The sequence below is a fragment of the Natator depressus genome, chromosome 2 (genome assembly GCF_965152275.1).
Source record: "Natator depressus isolate rNatDep1 chromosome 2, rNatDep2.hap1, whole genome shotgun sequence".
Taxonomy (NCBI): Eukaryota; Metazoa; Chordata; order Testudines; family Cheloniidae; genus Natator; species Natator depressus.
In genome coordinates this window covers 229,434,971-229,452,922 of record NC_134235.1, presented here as the reverse complement: position 1 = coordinate 229,452,922, position 17,952 = coordinate 229,434,971, and the positions used below count along the sequence as shown (strand labels likewise).

Genomic DNA, 17,952 nt, shown 5'->3' with positions numbered 1-17,952 from the left:
TCAGTATTTTGTTGAATAGCAAAGGATTAAACCTCTATCAAGAAGCCTAACAAATGAAATGCCTTTCTCATTTCCATTGTCACATTGCTGTAAATGTTGTTGTTGTAAAGTAGAAATTGGATTTACTTTTTGTCTATACCTTGTGTAGTTCCTTTTCAGGGACAGAACATTTAACTTGTGAACCAATTATGGCTGAGCCTTTACTATATGTGTCAGTTTTGTCAGATGGAAGGTGATTGATGGAGCGAAGTGAAGAGGTTAAAAAGTAAAAACTGATCTGGTTCAGCAGCTGCTGCTCTCAGAATACCAGTTCTGAGCGCACTATATAGTAAAGAGCAGAATTATCAGACAGAAAAATGCACACAATATGTTGGGGAAGAGTTAGTATGGCTTTCGTAAATGGAAATAATGGCTCCTCAATCATTTAGAAATCTTTGAGGGGATCAGCAAGCATGTGGACAAGGGTGATCCAGGGGATATAGTGTACTTGGACTTTCAGAAAGCCTTTGACAAGGTCCCTCATCAAAGATTTTTAAGCAAAGCAAGCAGTCGTGAGATAAGAGGGTAGGTCCTCTCATGAATCAGTACCTGGTTAAAAGATGGGAAATAAAAGGTAGGAATAATGGTCAGTTTTCACAGTGTAGAGGGGTAAGTAGCGGCATCCCACAAGGATCTGTACTGGGGCCAGTGCTGTTCAACATATTCATAAATGATCTGGAAAAAATGCATCAGTGAGGTGGCAAAATTTGCAGACAATATAAGTACTCCTTTTCTTTTTATAAAATTATAGTTAAATCCAAAGCTGACTGTGAAAACTGACAAAGGGAATCTTACAAAATTGCATGACTGAGGAACAAAATGGCAGATGAAATTCATTGTTGATAAATTCAGAATAATGCATGCTGGCAAGCAGAATCCCAAATATACATATAAAATGGTGGTGTCTAAATTAGCTGTTACCATTCAAGAAAGATCTTGTAGTTATTGCAGATGGTTCTCTGAAAACATATGCCCAATGTGCAGTGGAAGTGCACAAAGCTAACAATGTTAGGAACCATTAGGAAAGGGCTAGTTAATAAGATAGAAAATATGCCGTTGCTATATAAATCCTTGGTATGCCACAGCTTGAATACTGCATGCAGTTCTAGCCACCCCATCTCAAACAAGATATATTAGAATTGGGAAAGGTACAGAGAAGGGCACCAAAAATGATTAGGGGTACGGAACAACTTCCATGCAAGGAGAGATTAAAAAGACTTGAACTATTCAGCTTAGAAAAGAGACGACTGGGGGGAGGGAGATATTAGAGGTCTATAAAATCACGAATGATATGAAGAAAGTGAATAGGGAAGTATTATTTACTCCTTTGCATAACCCAAGAACCATTGGGTCACCCAATGAAATTAATAGGCATCGGTTTAAAACAAATATAAAGAAATACTTCTTCACACAATGCACAGCCAACCTGTGGAACTTGTTGCCAGGGGACATTGTGAAGGCCAAAAATATAGGTCGGCTAAAAAAAAAAAATTAGATAAGTTCATGGAGGTTAGGCCCATCAATGGCTATTAGCCAAGATGGTCAGGGGGACAACTGCATGCTTTGGGTTTCCCTAAGCCTCTGATTGCTAGAAGCTGGGACTGGTCGATGGGATGGATCACTCAACAAGTTGCCCTATTCAGTTCTTTGCCTCTGAAGTATCTGGCACCGGCCACTCTCAGATGATAGGATACCATTGGTCTGACCCAATTAGGCCATTCTTATGCGAATTACAGGCCAGGACAGAATGGTCTATGTGTACAGTATATGTATGGGTTTGTGCTGTGTAAATATCTGAAATGGAATCCCAGCAGACACCCAGGAAGCAGCTCAGTATTTGTACATGAGTAAATTGAGTCAGACAAGATTTGCAATCTGTATGGATCTCCCTAGATTAGTTCAGTACACAGTATTAAACTCTAGCACTTGATTGTTTTTTTTTTTTTTTTTTGTACGGTGACTTTCTGACATACATACAGCTTCACTTACAATTTAAAAATAGCTATATTCACGATATAACCTGAGATTTAATCTTTGCTGGAACAAGTCTTAGTGTATTAGGCAAATTTACAGCTTGATGATATGATGATCCTGTTTGTGTATTTTGTCTTGTAAATTTTGTTTCTTGTAGATGGATTGTCTCTTAAGAAGAAAAACAAAATTGCAAATTCTGTATTTTTTAATATAGCACTTTTTTCTAATCTATTTTAGGTGTCAAAACATAAAGATGGAAAAGAGCAGAGTGAAGTTGTATCGCCATTGGAGGAAGAAGAAACATTCTCTTGGCCTGGTCCAAAAACAGTTGTGTTAAGGAGGACGTCTCAGGGTTTTGGTTTTACCTTAAGACACTTCATTGTCTACCCTCCTGAGTCTGCTGTTCACTTTTCTTTTAAAGTAAGTGAAATGAATGAGTGATATTTTTCAAAACACCTCCATATTTCAGACACAGAGCATTATGATGCTTTGTTGGGTTTTTGTTTTCTTTTTTCTTTTAAGTTTTTACTCCTTAGGAATATGTGGCAATTAGGAAAAATGATCCATGTCAAAATAATAATCTCTTTTAAGATAATAAAAGCTTTCCTGTTTCCGTGAGTGTAAATCTTACACTGATGTGAAATACCTTCATGCGCGCTAATAAATGTCAGGCTCATTTGCTCTCTCCTTCAGTACAAACTCCTTGATCTGCTTTATTCTCACAAAGTGTACGCTTCCTTAGATTACTGTTGCACTATTGCACTACTCTTCTCACTTAGGTCACAGACCAAAGTCTTCCTCCTGTTTTTAATTCTTTCCCTTTCAAAATACTACAGCCCATCAGTGTGGGCCTGAGACTTTATTTTTGACTTGACTTGACAGAAAAGGAAAATAATTATATGAAAAGGATAATTTAAAGATCTTCTGTTTTCAAAACATTTTGTTTGGTTACTAAGAATAAGTGCAGTAATACTTTGTTACTGTAAAACTTGAATGTATAGCTTCCAAACTTGGCAAATTTTTGACATAAAATTGACACATCTGTCCAGATTTTTTTAAAAAAAATACAGTTTAATCAAAAGTGTCTGTATCACGATGTCACATTTAGAGAACAACCTGGAAAAAGTAGTAAACAATACAAGGTAGGAAATCTGCTTCACTTTTCATTCATTTACATCTGAAGTTAATGTGTGCTATAAAGACAGTTTTCATGATTCTTTTATTTACGTGTTATCTACTGAAAAGGGCTAGAGCCTTTCAGTTCCCAATTAGCCAGGAGAGAGACTAGATATGTATTTGCATATTCTAGAAAAAGTCTGTTTTACAGTATACAGAAACAAAAGCTCACCATAAGTTTCCTCCTTTCTTTAAAACAAGTATGAAGTAAGAAAATCTCTGTATAGTACGTTGGTTTGTCTCAAATGACATGAATTACTGTCTATTGCTGTAACATTCTAAGTGTTCAGTTGTATTCAATGGGTAAAAAAAAGTGTGTATTTTACTGATAGAAAACAGTGAGACAATTTTGGTGATCTAGTTAGCATTACTTTATTCATAAAATAACATTTTTGTTACTCTTCCAAGGATATGGTTTCACATAGTGCATGCAACCATTGGGTGTTCCTCCTGGCCCTGTCTGCCAGGCAAGGAGCCAGGCAAGAACAAAAAAAGTTTTGGCTCCCAGTTCTCTGTTTGGCTCTTCCTAGACTCTGCTCCCCAGTTGTTTCCTGCCTCCCTGCACAAAGGTAGCTGGAGTTTCCTGGCTGAAGCTTTCTTTTGTATCTGCGTGCTTTGGGTGGCTACCAGACTCCTTATGGAGCAGAAGAAACTGGGCAGGAAAGCTTTGCCACTCTTGCTCCAAATCACTATAGCAGTCTGTTGTGGTTTGCATTCTGTGCCTGAGCCCTTCCACTGACAGACTTGTTGAAGCCAGCCAGCAGCAGAAATTGCTAGCTAGTCGGAATCAGGTGATCACAACATGTTTCCCCGTTCTGCAGTACAGAATGATCAGCAGGGGGTCAGCCAAGAGATTTCTCTGGATGGATTCCAATTTGAAGCAGAGGTAGAAGGGAGTGAGGAAGTTTTGGCCGTGCTGAACAAGGTTTATGCAGCCTTGTTGCTTCCTCCTGACAGAGACCATTTTTGTAGTCTCCAACAAGAAACCTCAGCAGGTCACTTCTCTTCACTTATCCAGCTCTCCAGTCTTCTCCAGAGGCTCTTTTGGGTTCTCTTGGGTTATTAAACATATGCTTCCAGGGAAATCCCAGAGGAAGGGGAAGTGGACAGATCTACTTTTATCCCACTCTAGTTGTATGTCTTCATCTCCTTCTGCCTTAGCTTCTGACAGCTTTTCGGAGAGCCAAAAGAGTGTGTCCCCACTGGAATGAGCCATTCTGGTGCCTCACATCTAAGGCTTTAAATATTATTTCAGTGGAGTTTGAGGCCTGAGTTGAGATGCTAGGATCCCCATGTTCCTGCAGCAGGGCTGTTAGGCGCTCATCTTCCTTAATCCTTTTCTGTCTCTGAAATGTTGGAAATGGTTTCTCCATTCCATTATGACTCTTGCTTCAAATAGAAAATTGTGGGATTAGGGAGCACTTACATATTTATGGCTGCCTGCTTATCCTCTTCATTCATAGTGGCCATTCAGTTGTTGACTGAAGTTCAGTCAGACAAACTCACACATTGATCTACAAGAATCTCTCATGCTGGCTTTTGGCAGTCAACAGCCTAAATGATCTGGCTCAGGACTCCGAGTAGGAGCCAATATCATGGTTTCCTCTTCCATTCTGGTTTTGGTGAAGTGGCAGAAGGAAGACGAATAAGTCTTTAAAATCTCATACATCTTGTCTTTTCTGGAGACCCAAGACTTCTCATAGACCTCTGTGTCTCCCTATCCCACTAGAGATTTATAAGGTTCTTAGTGGGTCACTTTCACTTCCAAAATATCCCTCTGCCAGTCCATCTTATCAACATCCCCTGCCTAAACCCTCACGGAGATCATGGTGGTAATTTCAGCTGCTCTCACACTGGAAGGCTTCTTTATGATCCTATACCTGGATAACTGAGTCATTCAAGCCCAGTCCCTCCAAAAGACCATCCAGGCCCCTTGGGGTCAGGACCATGTCTTTGTTCTGTTTGTACAATGTCTGTCACGATGAGGTTCTGGTCCATGAGTGCAGCTCCTAGATGCCATCATAATACAAATAAATAGTAATAACAAGCAGTATCCAGATCTCCTCAGGTCATGTTCAAAACCCTGGGATTTGTGTCAAACCTGCATAAAAGCTCACAATCCCAATACCAGAGGCTGATCCTTTTGAGTACAGTCATAGACAGGAAGGAGGCAAAAACACGAACATCCACAGAAAGGATAGAAAAGCTGGAAGCTACCTGACCTGTAAATAGAGTTACTAGAGGCTGCTGATCTTGTCATGATCCGGTTCCATGCTCTGTTAAATTGTGTCAGTTCCTTATTCCTTCTTCAGACCCTTGGGGGAGTGCTGAAAGCAAGCTACAGGTTCCCTTGGCAATAAAGGCGTCACTGACCTGGTAGCTACATTGATCCAGTTCCCTAAAGTATTCCCTTCTGTAGGTGCCCCTCAATCTTTCCATTATCACCAGCGGCAACCTGAACTGGTGAGCACCCACTTCCCTTCTAGATTAGTGAAGGAGGAGTTATTCCCTGGGAAGAGGAGAGATTTCACATTGACTTGCTAGAACTCAAAGCAGTTAGACATGTCCTGATATCCCTGAACCTTCCAGCAAGTAGTCATGTCCTGATCAGATTGGACTACTCTGTAGAAGCTGCTTTCATAAACCGTTGGGGAAAACCAAGGGTCACTTCCTAAGGGAGATGATCTTCCATTACTGAGCAGAGAGGAAATAAAGATCCTTAAGGATTCTTTTCATCTCCTTAGTTCTTTCAACAACAGTTCTGCCTGGTTCAGCCACATGCTGGTCCACTCCAGTGAATGAACTCTCCACAAAGAAGCTTTCCAGTCAAGAGTTGCACTGTTTGACATTTCTGGCCTAGTCACATCGAACCTTAATTGTTGAACCACCACACTCCCTACCTCTGATATTGCAGCAGACGTGGACTCTGGTATCCTAGCTTAGGACTTGTTTGTGGTCAGCTTTTTTGGGCAGTGAGTCCTTGCCTCTTCCATCCTGATCTCTACAAAATAGAATCTAGAAAGCCGTGAAAGGAGGCTGGGAGCGAGGAACAGTCTGGGTCTGCGATGGCTTCACCATATCCCAGATTACAAATGATGCTAAGAGTGTGGTTGTTTTTTCAAAAAATTGTTGGTTTAAATGTAGTAGCTGCAGGAATCCAGACAGGATGTTGGAAATGAAGTTGGCAAGGTACCTTGAAAACACCATCACATGTGCAAGGGTTGAGTGATCTAAAGGCAGATAATTCTCTTGCTTACCCTTGCCAATGTAAGGAGCCAGTTTTACTTGAATATTTTCCAGGGTGTCCATACTAGCCAAGTTGTGCAGTAAGGAGAACTGAAAGGCAGGCTGATATTGTGACATTTTCTATTGTAATAGATTTGAGGAGTTAGGCACGTCCTAAATAGTGTACCTACTAACGTGTGCTGGGTGTTTATCATCAAGTCAGATAAGCTCATTCTGTTTAGACCCACGCTGCTGCGATCCAGCAGTTTCAGGGCACCAAATTCACTTCAGTTTCTTCAGCATTCAGATGTTTGAAGTCTTAACAGAAATGGGGAAACTAGGCATAGGATATGGGTTGGGATTGCCGGAGAGCACAGAGGGCCTTGGTTAGATTAAGGCAGTGTTTCTCAAACTTTTTATGCTGGGGACCTCCTTTGGTCTTAAGAAGAAAAAATCGCGACCCCCCCCCCCCCCCCCAAAGCTTCAAAAGGTAGGGGGCTGAAGCTGACCGAGGCGCCCCCTCTGGGCGTCACGGCTCCAAGGTTGAGAAACACTGCATTAAGCTGATAGTCAATGCCAACCAAGTAGGGTGTCTTAGTTACAGTATAAAAAACCAGCACTGCTTAGTAATAACTGTGACAAAGGCTCTTTTGTCCTAGCACATAGCCAATAAATGGAGAAAGATACGATAGAACCAAAATGTGACTTTCCATTTATTTATTTATTTGTTCCTACTAAACTTTCCCAAAAGCAAGCAAAACTTTCTAATGTACCCCAATCTGGAATAGCCTGAGAAAATGGATGAGATTTGCAATGTACCATAAAAGCCAAGAGATTTGAGTTGGATCAGTAGTGGAAGTGAGCTCCAGAGTTGAGGGTTCTTAGTCGTACAACTCTAGGGTCAGCCAGTTCAAGTGCCTCCATTGACCTCCCTTATCAGATAAAGAAAGCAATTAAGGCAGTTTCTAAGGTAACCAAGACCCTAACCAAAACTGGCATAGTTCAGAACAAACAGCCTGAATTGCTCTGAAAACCAAATGTGAACCTTTGCAGAGTGGAGAACAGGTATAATGCTCTGTGGAACACATGAAATAAGCTGGCAACTGTATTAGTTTGGGTTTCAGTAAATGAGAAGTGTAGCCGCAAGTGGAACTAGAACACAGAGTGGTAATTTAGTGAAAAGGTGACAAACGCATGGGTCACTTTGGCAAAGGTCTGCACCCACAAAGATCTGTTACAGCTTTCTAGTCAGCTGAAAATCTGGTGATGGTTGGGGAGGATGTGGGGAGAGCCATCATTTATTAACTACAATTCACTACACTGTCTCTATTTTTGTTCCATTTTATTGAATATAATGTTGTAATTCCTGAATGTGAACAGTAATGGATCAGTAGTATTTATGAAGTATTATTGTCATTTTACATATATATTAAAGTTGTACCAGAGGCCCCAGTCAGGATCAGGGTCCCGTTGTGCTAGTGCTGTACAAATACACATAAAGACATGGTCCTTTCCCAGAAGAGCTTTTTATCTGAGAAGGCAGGTGACATGTAAAACAAGTGGGAGGCAGATAAATCCAACACAAAATTTTATATACTTCTCTCTCCATAATATATTGTTGGAGAGATTGGGCATCAGCTGTCCTCATCTGCTTCCCAACTCGCCTTTATTTATTGGCTGATTTCTTATTTGCATCATGGCAATGGCTGGTCTTGAGGAAGTGTGTGGTAGCACACTTATGGATCAGTTCAGCAAGGGCATTCCAGGTGTTAAGGGGCAGTGTGAGAGGAGATGTAAGAAGCTGACAAATGGGCAGGCAAGGCTGGTATCATTGTAAAGGTGCCAAGGGGCAACATGATGAAGCAGAGAAGAGTATAATGAACATTCTAATGTTTCATTTTAATAGTGCTAAGTAGCAACAGAAACTTACTTTTAGAAGTGTAGTACTTTCTGCATGTCTGTATTTTTATGAATGGTGTAATACAGCTGAAACAGTACACGCTAAAAAATTTTGCAACATGTATGTGAGGTGAATGTAAAAATGCTTTTAAAAATTGAGAAGCACTTCTTGTACATTTTTTTTTTAAGGATTGAGATCATTGCCTTGATATCATACAAAATCCATTTAATATTAATCTTTTCCAGCTGTTTTATGACTCAGCTGTACATGCCACATGAGGGATTTCCAGTTCTTCACAAATTGATACCAATTTTACAATTGGTAATCTATCAGTATTGTGTTTACTATATCCTATATTAAACTGGTCCCTCTCATAGTTTGGACCCATAGTTTTATAGCCTTGGAAAACGAGAATCCAAATATTTAAAGTCTCAAATATTTTTTTTGTTTGTTTTTGGTTTTTTGTTCAGTGAATTGGGTAGAAACTAGATAAATACAGATTGCCATTACGCAATTTTTATGCTGCAGTCCTTTTGGGTGATCATAGTTCAAAACATGTTGAACTGTTACAGGAAGCGAGTGCTGTAATAATGACTTTTAACACTAGTTGTTCTCTGGGACAGTGTTTTTACTGAAATACTGAACAGTCTGTATTGTACAAAAATGCAAAGGTATACACTTGGCTATTCTCAAAATTTGCCTAACTGATACAATTGTTATAGTATATCTGCTTTTTAGAGATAGACATGTGATCCTTACTAGCTCAATCCTTTTTAAAGTTAAATTTTTGTGTTGAGGTTTTTAAAGCTTCCACAGACTCATTGGTAACTTCTGTGCTGTAATGACAATGTATTGTGATACAGCAATTCAGTATAATCTGCACCACAATGAGGTGTGTTGTAGCTAGAGGGACCTTTCCCTGGTCTATATTGTACCACTGCATATTATAAACTTTCAGGCAAAAAAAAAATCATTAGTTTGGGATGAAAAGCTGTCATTCCAGGAAAACAAAATTAATAGAAGAAAGATGTAGTTTTTTTGTTTTTAATGGAAGCAGCCTGGAAATTTGGAACTAAGGCTCCACTTAAAAAACATATTACACAGGTAAAATTACCAAATAACTTTTAGCTTTGCCTTCACTAGTTCACCTCATTCTGAATGAGGCCGTGTCAGCCAAGCAAAGTAAATTCCTAAACCAAGCTGCTTTAAAAAAAAAAAAAGAGAGAGAGAGAAAGTTAATAGACTTTTGAAGGGGTTGGAATGGGGTTTTCGTTTTTTTTTCTTTAATTTTCTTTGGCAGGCTGGGAAGAGACTCCTCGTATTTCTTAATGTCTTTTTGCCTTAAATTTTCCAGAAAAGTTCTACTTCATGACATGTAAGCCCATGTCAGTTTCCAAATTGGTAGAAGTTTGGTGAAGTCATGGAGTAGATAAAATCAGCCTTAATATAGAATAGGAGGTTGACCTTAACTGTGGAGTTGCGACTGAATCTCCATATTGACTTTATAACGTGATTCTAGACAGAAAATTGACTATGTAAAAAAGGGAACTACTTATTCAACTTCTCCTTCATATTTTCAAGTTATAGCTGCGTACTTCACTGACGCAACTCTATTTTTAGTTAATATTGAAAAGTCAATGCAAGTATGAGAGAAGGAGCATGAGCATCATCCAATTTGTTACCTAAGCTATTCTAAGTGTAGAAACTTATCGATCATATTACAGATCGACAAAGCTTGATTTAGATTTTAGGTGGAGTTTGCAGGATATGCGGTTAGGAAATACTTAAGACTTAAACTGAACTAATTTTAGGATGAGTCATTGATAGACAAAATGTGGAACCTCTCCAATTTTAGATGAATTGCACTTTTGCTGTACAGCTTTGCTTTTTGGTATATTTTCTTGAATCAAATAATGCCATGTGACTGCTGCTGTGTGACCTATCAAGGAAGTAAGATGAGATTTGTTTGTTTAAATATACACCTTACCAAGGTTTTCAGTAATTAATGTCTAATTTTAAAAAGTGCTAAATATCCAGCCACCATGAACATCAGACCACTTATTTAGGTGCCTAAGTAAGGGTTTGTGAGCCTAACAAGGCATTCATTTTTTTAAAACCTTGTCCGTACATGTTTTCTTCCATTTGGTAAATTTTACATTTTAATTGTATTTTGTTTTTGTTTGGCAGGATGAAGAAAATGGAAATAGAGGAGGTATGCATTTTCATTTTTTTATTTTAGTATTCCTTATTTATCATTCATCAATGTAACGGGTGTGCGTTGTAATGGCTATTTAAGATCTCTGACTTAAAAATTAAGTGTGAGACAGTGCAAGTGTTTTTACTGATCCTCACATGGCTTTGGAGCAGAAGTCCATTAAGCACGAGAGGCGATGTATTCTATCACCCCTAATTTTTTTTAACTTGAAAAGCAGTGTATTATGTAAGTATAGTGGCTATGCTATGAAGTATACTATATAAACTTCATGGAATAACTGTAATACTGTAGCTCTCATATGAGTACTATGTGAGAAACCAACTGGCTTAGCTTTTTAATGCTTAGGCCATGATCCTTCATTATGATCCACACAGATGCAGTCCTGTTGACTTCAGTAGCACTCCACGGAGGTACAGTATACAAATCACAATGCAGGACTGGAGCCTGATTCTGTATACAAACCATTTTCTCTATATATTGTGGGCAAGTAATAACTTTATGGCTTCTGATCAGTTTGTTCTGATGAAAACAAGCCAGCACTTGGAGAAGTCAGAATATAAACCCAGTGCATAACATTGGCTGGGATTGAAATAAGCTAAAACTTACCCACAAATGTGGCATGTAAATTTTAGAAAAATAGCTGCCTATAAACATAACTATATGCCCCTCAGAATTTTAACAGCATTAATTTGTCTTCTCATCAGCTCTAGTATTCTGCCAGTCTTATTTTTCATTCCCTCTGAAATAAGACCTGTTGAACATAGTTTAGAGAGAGTCAAGAAAATACATGTATATGTAAAAGATTGTACACTGCACTTAAATTAGAGGAAAAAACCTTTTGTCCATTTGTTTTTCTGCCAATTTCCATTTTTTCCAGCCTTGTGTGTAATTTTTTTGCTCCCCCTTTATTTAATTGCAAATATTAACTTATTTTAGAAACCAGAGCAACATCCTGCTTAATTTAATTTTCCTTTTGGCACTTACTGTTGTCTATTCCCTGCTCCCGTCTTCCTCTATTTTCTTTTTCCTTCCTTACAGTGATAAGTGGTTTTGATCTGTGTGAAGAATTTGGCTTGCAAATTAAGGGGGCCTAATCAGGCTTTCTTTGCTCACCTATAACTCCAATTGATTACTGAGGGATTTTAGGGAATGCAAAATATTTGATTGGGCCCAAAGTAAGTGACTGAACATAACATCAAGTGTTTGGATCAGCATTGAGTTTAATGTACAAATGCGGCTCTCTGAAGATGGGCACATTCCAGTACAGATCTCTCTGGAGAGAAGCATGCTTTGTTTAAAGAGAGTTAAAAAGACATGATCTCAAATTGGTATTTTGTGTGTTTGATGTGTGTTTGTGGTGCCTCAGGAGCAGACAGACTAGGGAAGGAATTGTGAATCTCCTTGGATCTCCTTTTCTTCTACTAGTCGAGAAGATTATTTCCTTCGTCCACCCCCTGACCCCCCGCCCGCTCAGCTGTTTTGGCTAGCATGTTATGGGCTGGAGCCAAGCCTGTGCTCAGTCTCTGAGCACCTATTCCGTGCCAACCAGTGCCAGAAAGGAAGTAACAGCCATAGGGAGACTGTGTTTTCTCATCTGTGCTAGGATACACTGGACACGCAGCCTGCAGAGGAGAGTACCACCCCATTACTCCCTTAGCACAGGCGTACACAGCAAGGAACATCCTTGCCTTTGGTGCTGAAAGGAGTCAGTCCTGTGCATGGAACAAGTACAGAATATACAATAACAAATGAACCACCACCCTGAAACTAAAAGCATTTGTTATTGACAAGGTGCTGCAGCACTCCCCCATGTGGTCATAGGGATAACCTGATCAGCTAGAGGCTTAGATCAAAATTTATTTACCTCAAATTTTGTTCATCCAAATAGTCTCCTGAGATCTATTTCTCAGTGGCCCGTACCTAATGCTTCAGAGGGAAGGCAACAGTCCCAAAATTTACTCAGCCCATTTGTATAATGTGGTACAAGGTGGGGACAAGATTCCTTTCCTGAAAGGATTGGTTAACAGTTTACACTAAAGTCATAAGATTATTTATTACAGCAACTTAAAATGTACTAGGTGCCTTGCAATACGCATCAAAGACATGAACCCTGCATTGGGAAGATATGTAATATTAGAGATAGTATAACAAGGAGTAGTAAGATGGAGTTGATAGAGAAGAAAAGGGTTAGCATCAGTAAGATAACATGGTTCCTCACAAGAACTAGCGTACAGCATAATGAAGATGTGTGTGTAAGGAATAAAAACACCTGCAGGTCTCACTGGGTAATTTCTTGTCAACTGCATGGATGAAATGGGCCCCTAAGAAAGGACTTGAATCAGGATAGGGAAGTGGCTTTATAGAGACGCTCAGGGAGGTTCTGTGTAGTCAGGGACCAAGGCTTTTTTGGGAAATGGTTTTGTGTGACAACTGGATGGATTGGATATTGTAGTTGGGGTAGAGAGTAGTAAAATAAAGACAAGATTGGAAGGACTGTGGGACGTTATTGACATGATCAGATCAACTGGCAAAAGCGTGTGTTCTTAGCTATCCACTTTGCATGGATTATAGGGTGGTGATGTGGGAATCAGAGTGGGTGGATACAGTAATGAAGAAGGAAAACAATGAAAGCATGCACAAGAAGTTTGAACTGAAAGAAAAGTTTGGTTATAAAGAATTAGTGGAAGAAGCAATGACAAGATCTGGACTGTCTGGATGTATGGGGTAAAGGGGAGGCCTTGATGAAGATCCATAAATTATGTGCATAGCTTTTATTAAGGGTGGGTGGGTGGGAACAGTGCTTTTGAGAGAAGATGTGTAGTGGAAGAAGCCTGTGTACTCATGGAATTTTCTTCATTCAGGAAGCATTCAGCAGTGCAGAAAACGAGGAATCAGATACTTGGGGTGAACCAGAACGAAGGTTCAAGATCAGTGGGATGGCCTTTGGGAGAGAACAGCAAAGGAATCAAAACTGAAGGGGAGGGATTTGACTACAGAGTCAGAAGTGAGGAAGGGAAGTGAAAATAGGTCATGAATGGTGATTTGATGATCACAGAAGCAGTATGGGCAGAGTGCGTGGCATTAAATATGATTGTTTGAGGTCACGGTTATTTTTTTAGCAAAAGTCAGGCAGATTGTAGGCAATAAACAAAAATCCAAGGAAGCCCACAACCTGTCCGTGGTGGGGCTGACCGCCGGGCGGGAGGCTGAAGCCTGAGTCCCACTGCTTGTAGGGATAGGTGTGTATGTGCTTATAGCCCAGAGCTTTGCTGCCTGGGGTGGGAGTGGAGGGGCGCTGACAACCTGGAGCCCTGCCACTGCAGGGCAGTCTGACAGCTCAAGGCAAGGAAGTTACGGAGGTACATTAAAGTCACGGAATCCATGACCTCTGTGACGAAATCATATCCTTCAATATAAGTGGTGGTCGGGACGGGGGGAAGAACGCAGATGTGGAAAGATTAGAGGAGGGGCAATATTAGCTGAAGATAAAGTTAAGGTGAATAGCCAGGCTTGCTTGGTATTTTATCTTAATATGTGATAGCGTTCATGTTCATACAGTGTTGCTAGAACATCCTTTAGTACCCTAAACAGTATAAGGCAGGACACTTGGTCCAAACAGCAGAAGTGTTGTTACTATTTCAGCATATTCTACACTGATATGACCTTAGACTTCAAGAAAAGCAAAAGGCACAGCACATTTTAGAGATCATCCTTGATTGTATTTGGGTTTTTTTGGATGGGATAGTTGAGGTTAAGATGTTAGATCTGCTTTCACCCAGGGTGCTCTGAAGTCTTGCTGCAAGAAAACTCAAGGCAGCCTGGAGGTGGACAAGCAGGTGGGTGCAGTTGCCAAAGCGAAAAAGGCTTCTGCGGTGGTGCCGAAGCAGTTTCAATTTTATGTTACCTGTTCCCAAAATAGGAGAAGAGCTAGCATGCAGGGGCCCAAATCAGGACGCCTACACCCATACACTGTTTGTAATTGAATGAATTAAACAGTTTCATTTAATGTCTTAAAGTAGAAATTAGTAGCAAGTTTCTGTTAGGCAAGCTTTAAGCACGAAAATCATGTTAGTTTAGTAAAATTATGATGTGCCGAAATGAAGGTGTGCTTACATAGGCCTTTGTCATCGTAAATAAATGGCCTACCTAAGAAAGCAGGTAATTGAACATGGGAAGTTACCAGAAGTTGCTTTTGCATGTGCAAATTGACGTATGTCTGAATGGTGGTAGGCTATCCCATCTGGGGATCACTCAGATTTGTTGTTTTATTGAACAGAGTTATTGGGAAATATGTAACACAAAGGAGCCATCTAGTGGCAACTTCATTAAATAGGTTTAATCTTAAGGAAGGGTTTTTTGTTTTATATTAAGGCAGTATCACTTATGACTTTGCAGTAACGTGCTTGCTTATTTTTCCTTTAGCATGTTTAGATTGCTTGGCAAGATAAGTTAGCAGAGTAATTTATAAAATACTTTTTCCAGAATTGGTGTTTTTAGGTTTCATGAGTATCATCAAAGGCTCGAAAGGGATTAGGGGAGCAGCGTAATTAACACTTTTTTTGATTGGGGTGGGGACAGGAAAAGTTAGTACAAAAACTTAGTGCAGAGGTTATGTAGATAGAGTACAGTATCACTGATTTGGAGAGAAATCTTTTTAAAACTGAAATTGATTAGGGTTAAATATTTTCTGCATAAAGATTTGACTTGTAGTTTTCTTAATTTAAAGCGTTAATTGTAAATATGAACTTTTTTTGAAGTGTTCAGGTAGCATTTTCACTTGAAGCTTAACTTGATCAAAAATTAACCTAATGCTATATAGGGGGTCCCCAGTATACATCGGGGTTGTGTTCTTGAAAAGGGCAATGGATACATGGGGTCCCTGGTATACGTCTTCCCCCTTATCTGTCGTTTCACGTATCCATCACTCATCAATAGGGGAACGTGTCCCGATCCACATATCCATCATGTCACCTTTTGCATGGCTTTTCTGTGGGTGCTTAGCAGCCACTGGCAGCCAGCACACCCCCAGCACCACCTGTCTGCCGAAGTCCCTGTGGGCTGCAGGTCAGTTCCTCCCCCTCCGTCCCAGCTCCTCCTGTGTGCTGCGAAACAGCTGTTCCCCTGTGTTTAGGAGGTGCTGGAGGGAGCTGGAGGAGTTGATCGGCGGCCTGTGGGCACTGTGGAGGGGAGAGGGTGCTCGCTGTCGGTGGGTGCTAAGCACCCACAGAAAAGTCACGCAAAAGGTGAAGCAATGGATATGCAGATCGGGACCGACATAAATCGGAACATGTTCCCCTATTGATGAGTGAAGGATATGCAAAACGACGGGTTAAGGGGAGACGTATACCAGGGACCCCCTTTAGTAGCTTTTGTTTCACTTATGCGAAGTGGATGGGCACTCTGCAAAACTGTCACATTGATTGTTGGAATATTTTTTTGAATGGAGGTCCTCCAGTTATTCACATTTTTTTCTCCATTGTCAGGTCCCATCATCTTTTTATAAATAAAATAACTTCACCTTCCTGATACAGATGACGTATTGGGAACCTCAGAATACACAGATAACTTATTGGGAACCTCAGAATAGTAGAAATTTAGGGCTGGAAGGGACTTTGAGAAGTCAGCTCCAGTCCCCTGCTTTGTGGCAGGACCAAGTAAACCTTGACCATCCCTGAGAGGTGTTTGTCCAACCAATTCTTAAAAACCTCCAATGATGGGGCTTCCATAACCTCCCTTGGAAGCCTCTTGCTGTGCTTAACTACTGCTATAGCTTTTCCAAATATGTGCCTAATTTCCCTGGCTGCAGATTAAGCCCATTCCTTCTAGTCCTAGTTTGAGTGGACAGCTGTCCTCTTCATAACACCCCTTAACATATTTGAAGACTGTTACCGTGTGCCCTCTCTGTCATCTTTTCTCAAGACAAAATGTGTCCAATTTTTTAATCTTTCCTCATCAGTCAGGTTTTCTAAGATGTTTGTCATTTTTGTTGCTCTCCTTTGGACATTCTCTAGTTTTTCCACATCTTTTGTAAAGTGTGGCACTCAGAATTGGACATAATACTAGAGTTGAGGCCTCACTAGGGTTTAATAGATCAGGACAATTATTTCCCATGTCTTACATACAACACTTCTATTAATACACACAAGAATATTAGGCAGTTGCAAAAAACACTTACATTGTTTGCTCATATTCAATTTATGATCCACTGTTACCTCCCAGATCCTTTTCAGTGAAGTATTTTGTGCTTATCGTTATTGAATTTCATCTTGTTGATTTCAAACCAATTCTCCAATTTGTCAAGGTAATTTTGAGTTCTAATCTGTCTTCTAAAGTGTTAGCAACCCCTCCCAGTTTTTTGTCGTCTGCAGATTATAAGCATATTCTCCTCTCTAAAATCCAAATAATTAATGAAAATACTGAATTGTACCAGACCCAGGACTTCCCACTAGATATGCCCTCCCAGTTTGACTTTGAGTACCGTCTTCCAACCAGTTGTGCACCCACCTTTTCGACTACACCACATTTCCCTAATTTTCTTATGAGGTGGTCATGTGGAACTCTGTCAAAAGCCTTACTAAAATCAAGGTACATCACATCTTCTGCTTTTCCCCCATCCATTAAGCCAGTAATTCTGTCAAATAATTTGGTTAGGGCTCTAATACACATCTAGTGATTGGCATTGTTTAGTTAGCAACATGTTTTGTTGAGGATAGAGATAGGATGAGACAGAATGGCAGCTACTGTGTCAGATCATGCCCTGGTCTTCAAGAAATTCTTTTCAGAGTAGCAGCCATGTTAGTCTGTATCCACAAAAAGAAAAGGAGTACTTGTGGCACCTTAGAGACTAACAAATTTATTTGAGCATAAGCTTTTGTGAGCTACAGCTCACTTCATCGGATGCATGCAGTGGAAAATACAGTGGGGAGATTTATATACACAAAGAACATGAAAAATGTGTGTTACCATACACACTGTAACAAGAGTGATCAGGTAAGGTGAGCTATTACCAGCAGAAGAGCCGGGGGGGATGGGGGGGAGAGACCTTTTGTAGTGATGATCAAGGTGGGCCATTTCCAGCAGTTGACAAGAACCTATCCTTGCAGCAAAGCCCGTTGCCAACTGTGTCCACATATCTATTCAGGGGACACCATCATAGGGCCTAATCACATCAGCCACACGATCAGAGGCTCACTCACCTGCACATCTACCAATGTGATATATGCCATCATGTGCCAGCAATGCCCCTCTGCCATGTACATTGGCCAAACTGGACAGTCGCTACGTAAAAGAATAAATGGACACAAATCAGACGTCAAGCACTATAACATTCAAAAACCAGTCAGAGAACACTTCAATCTCTTTGGTTACTCGATTACAGATCTAAAAGTGGCAAATCTTCAACAACAGACTCCAATGAGAGACT

The 17,952-nt window shown here is 40.1% G+C and overlaps 1 protein-coding gene across 6 annotated transcripts in view; it reads left to right on the top strand.

The window, feature by feature from the left end:
- ARHGAP21 (Rho GTPase activating protein 21) overlaps window positions 1-17,952 on the top strand; it is a 193,906-nt gene that overhangs the window by 75,339 nt on the left and 100,615 nt on the right. For all 6 annotated transcript variants that reach the window (XM_074946082.1, XM_074946083.1, XM_074946081.1 and 3 more), the window contains exons 2-3: window positions 2,251-2,433; window positions 10,502-10,526. In XM_074946082.1, the coding sequence (XP_074802183.1) occupies window positions 2,251-2,433; window positions 10,502-10,526 (208 nt within the window). The remainder of the gene's footprint in view (window positions 1-2,250; window positions 2,434-10,501; window positions 10,527-17,952) is intronic.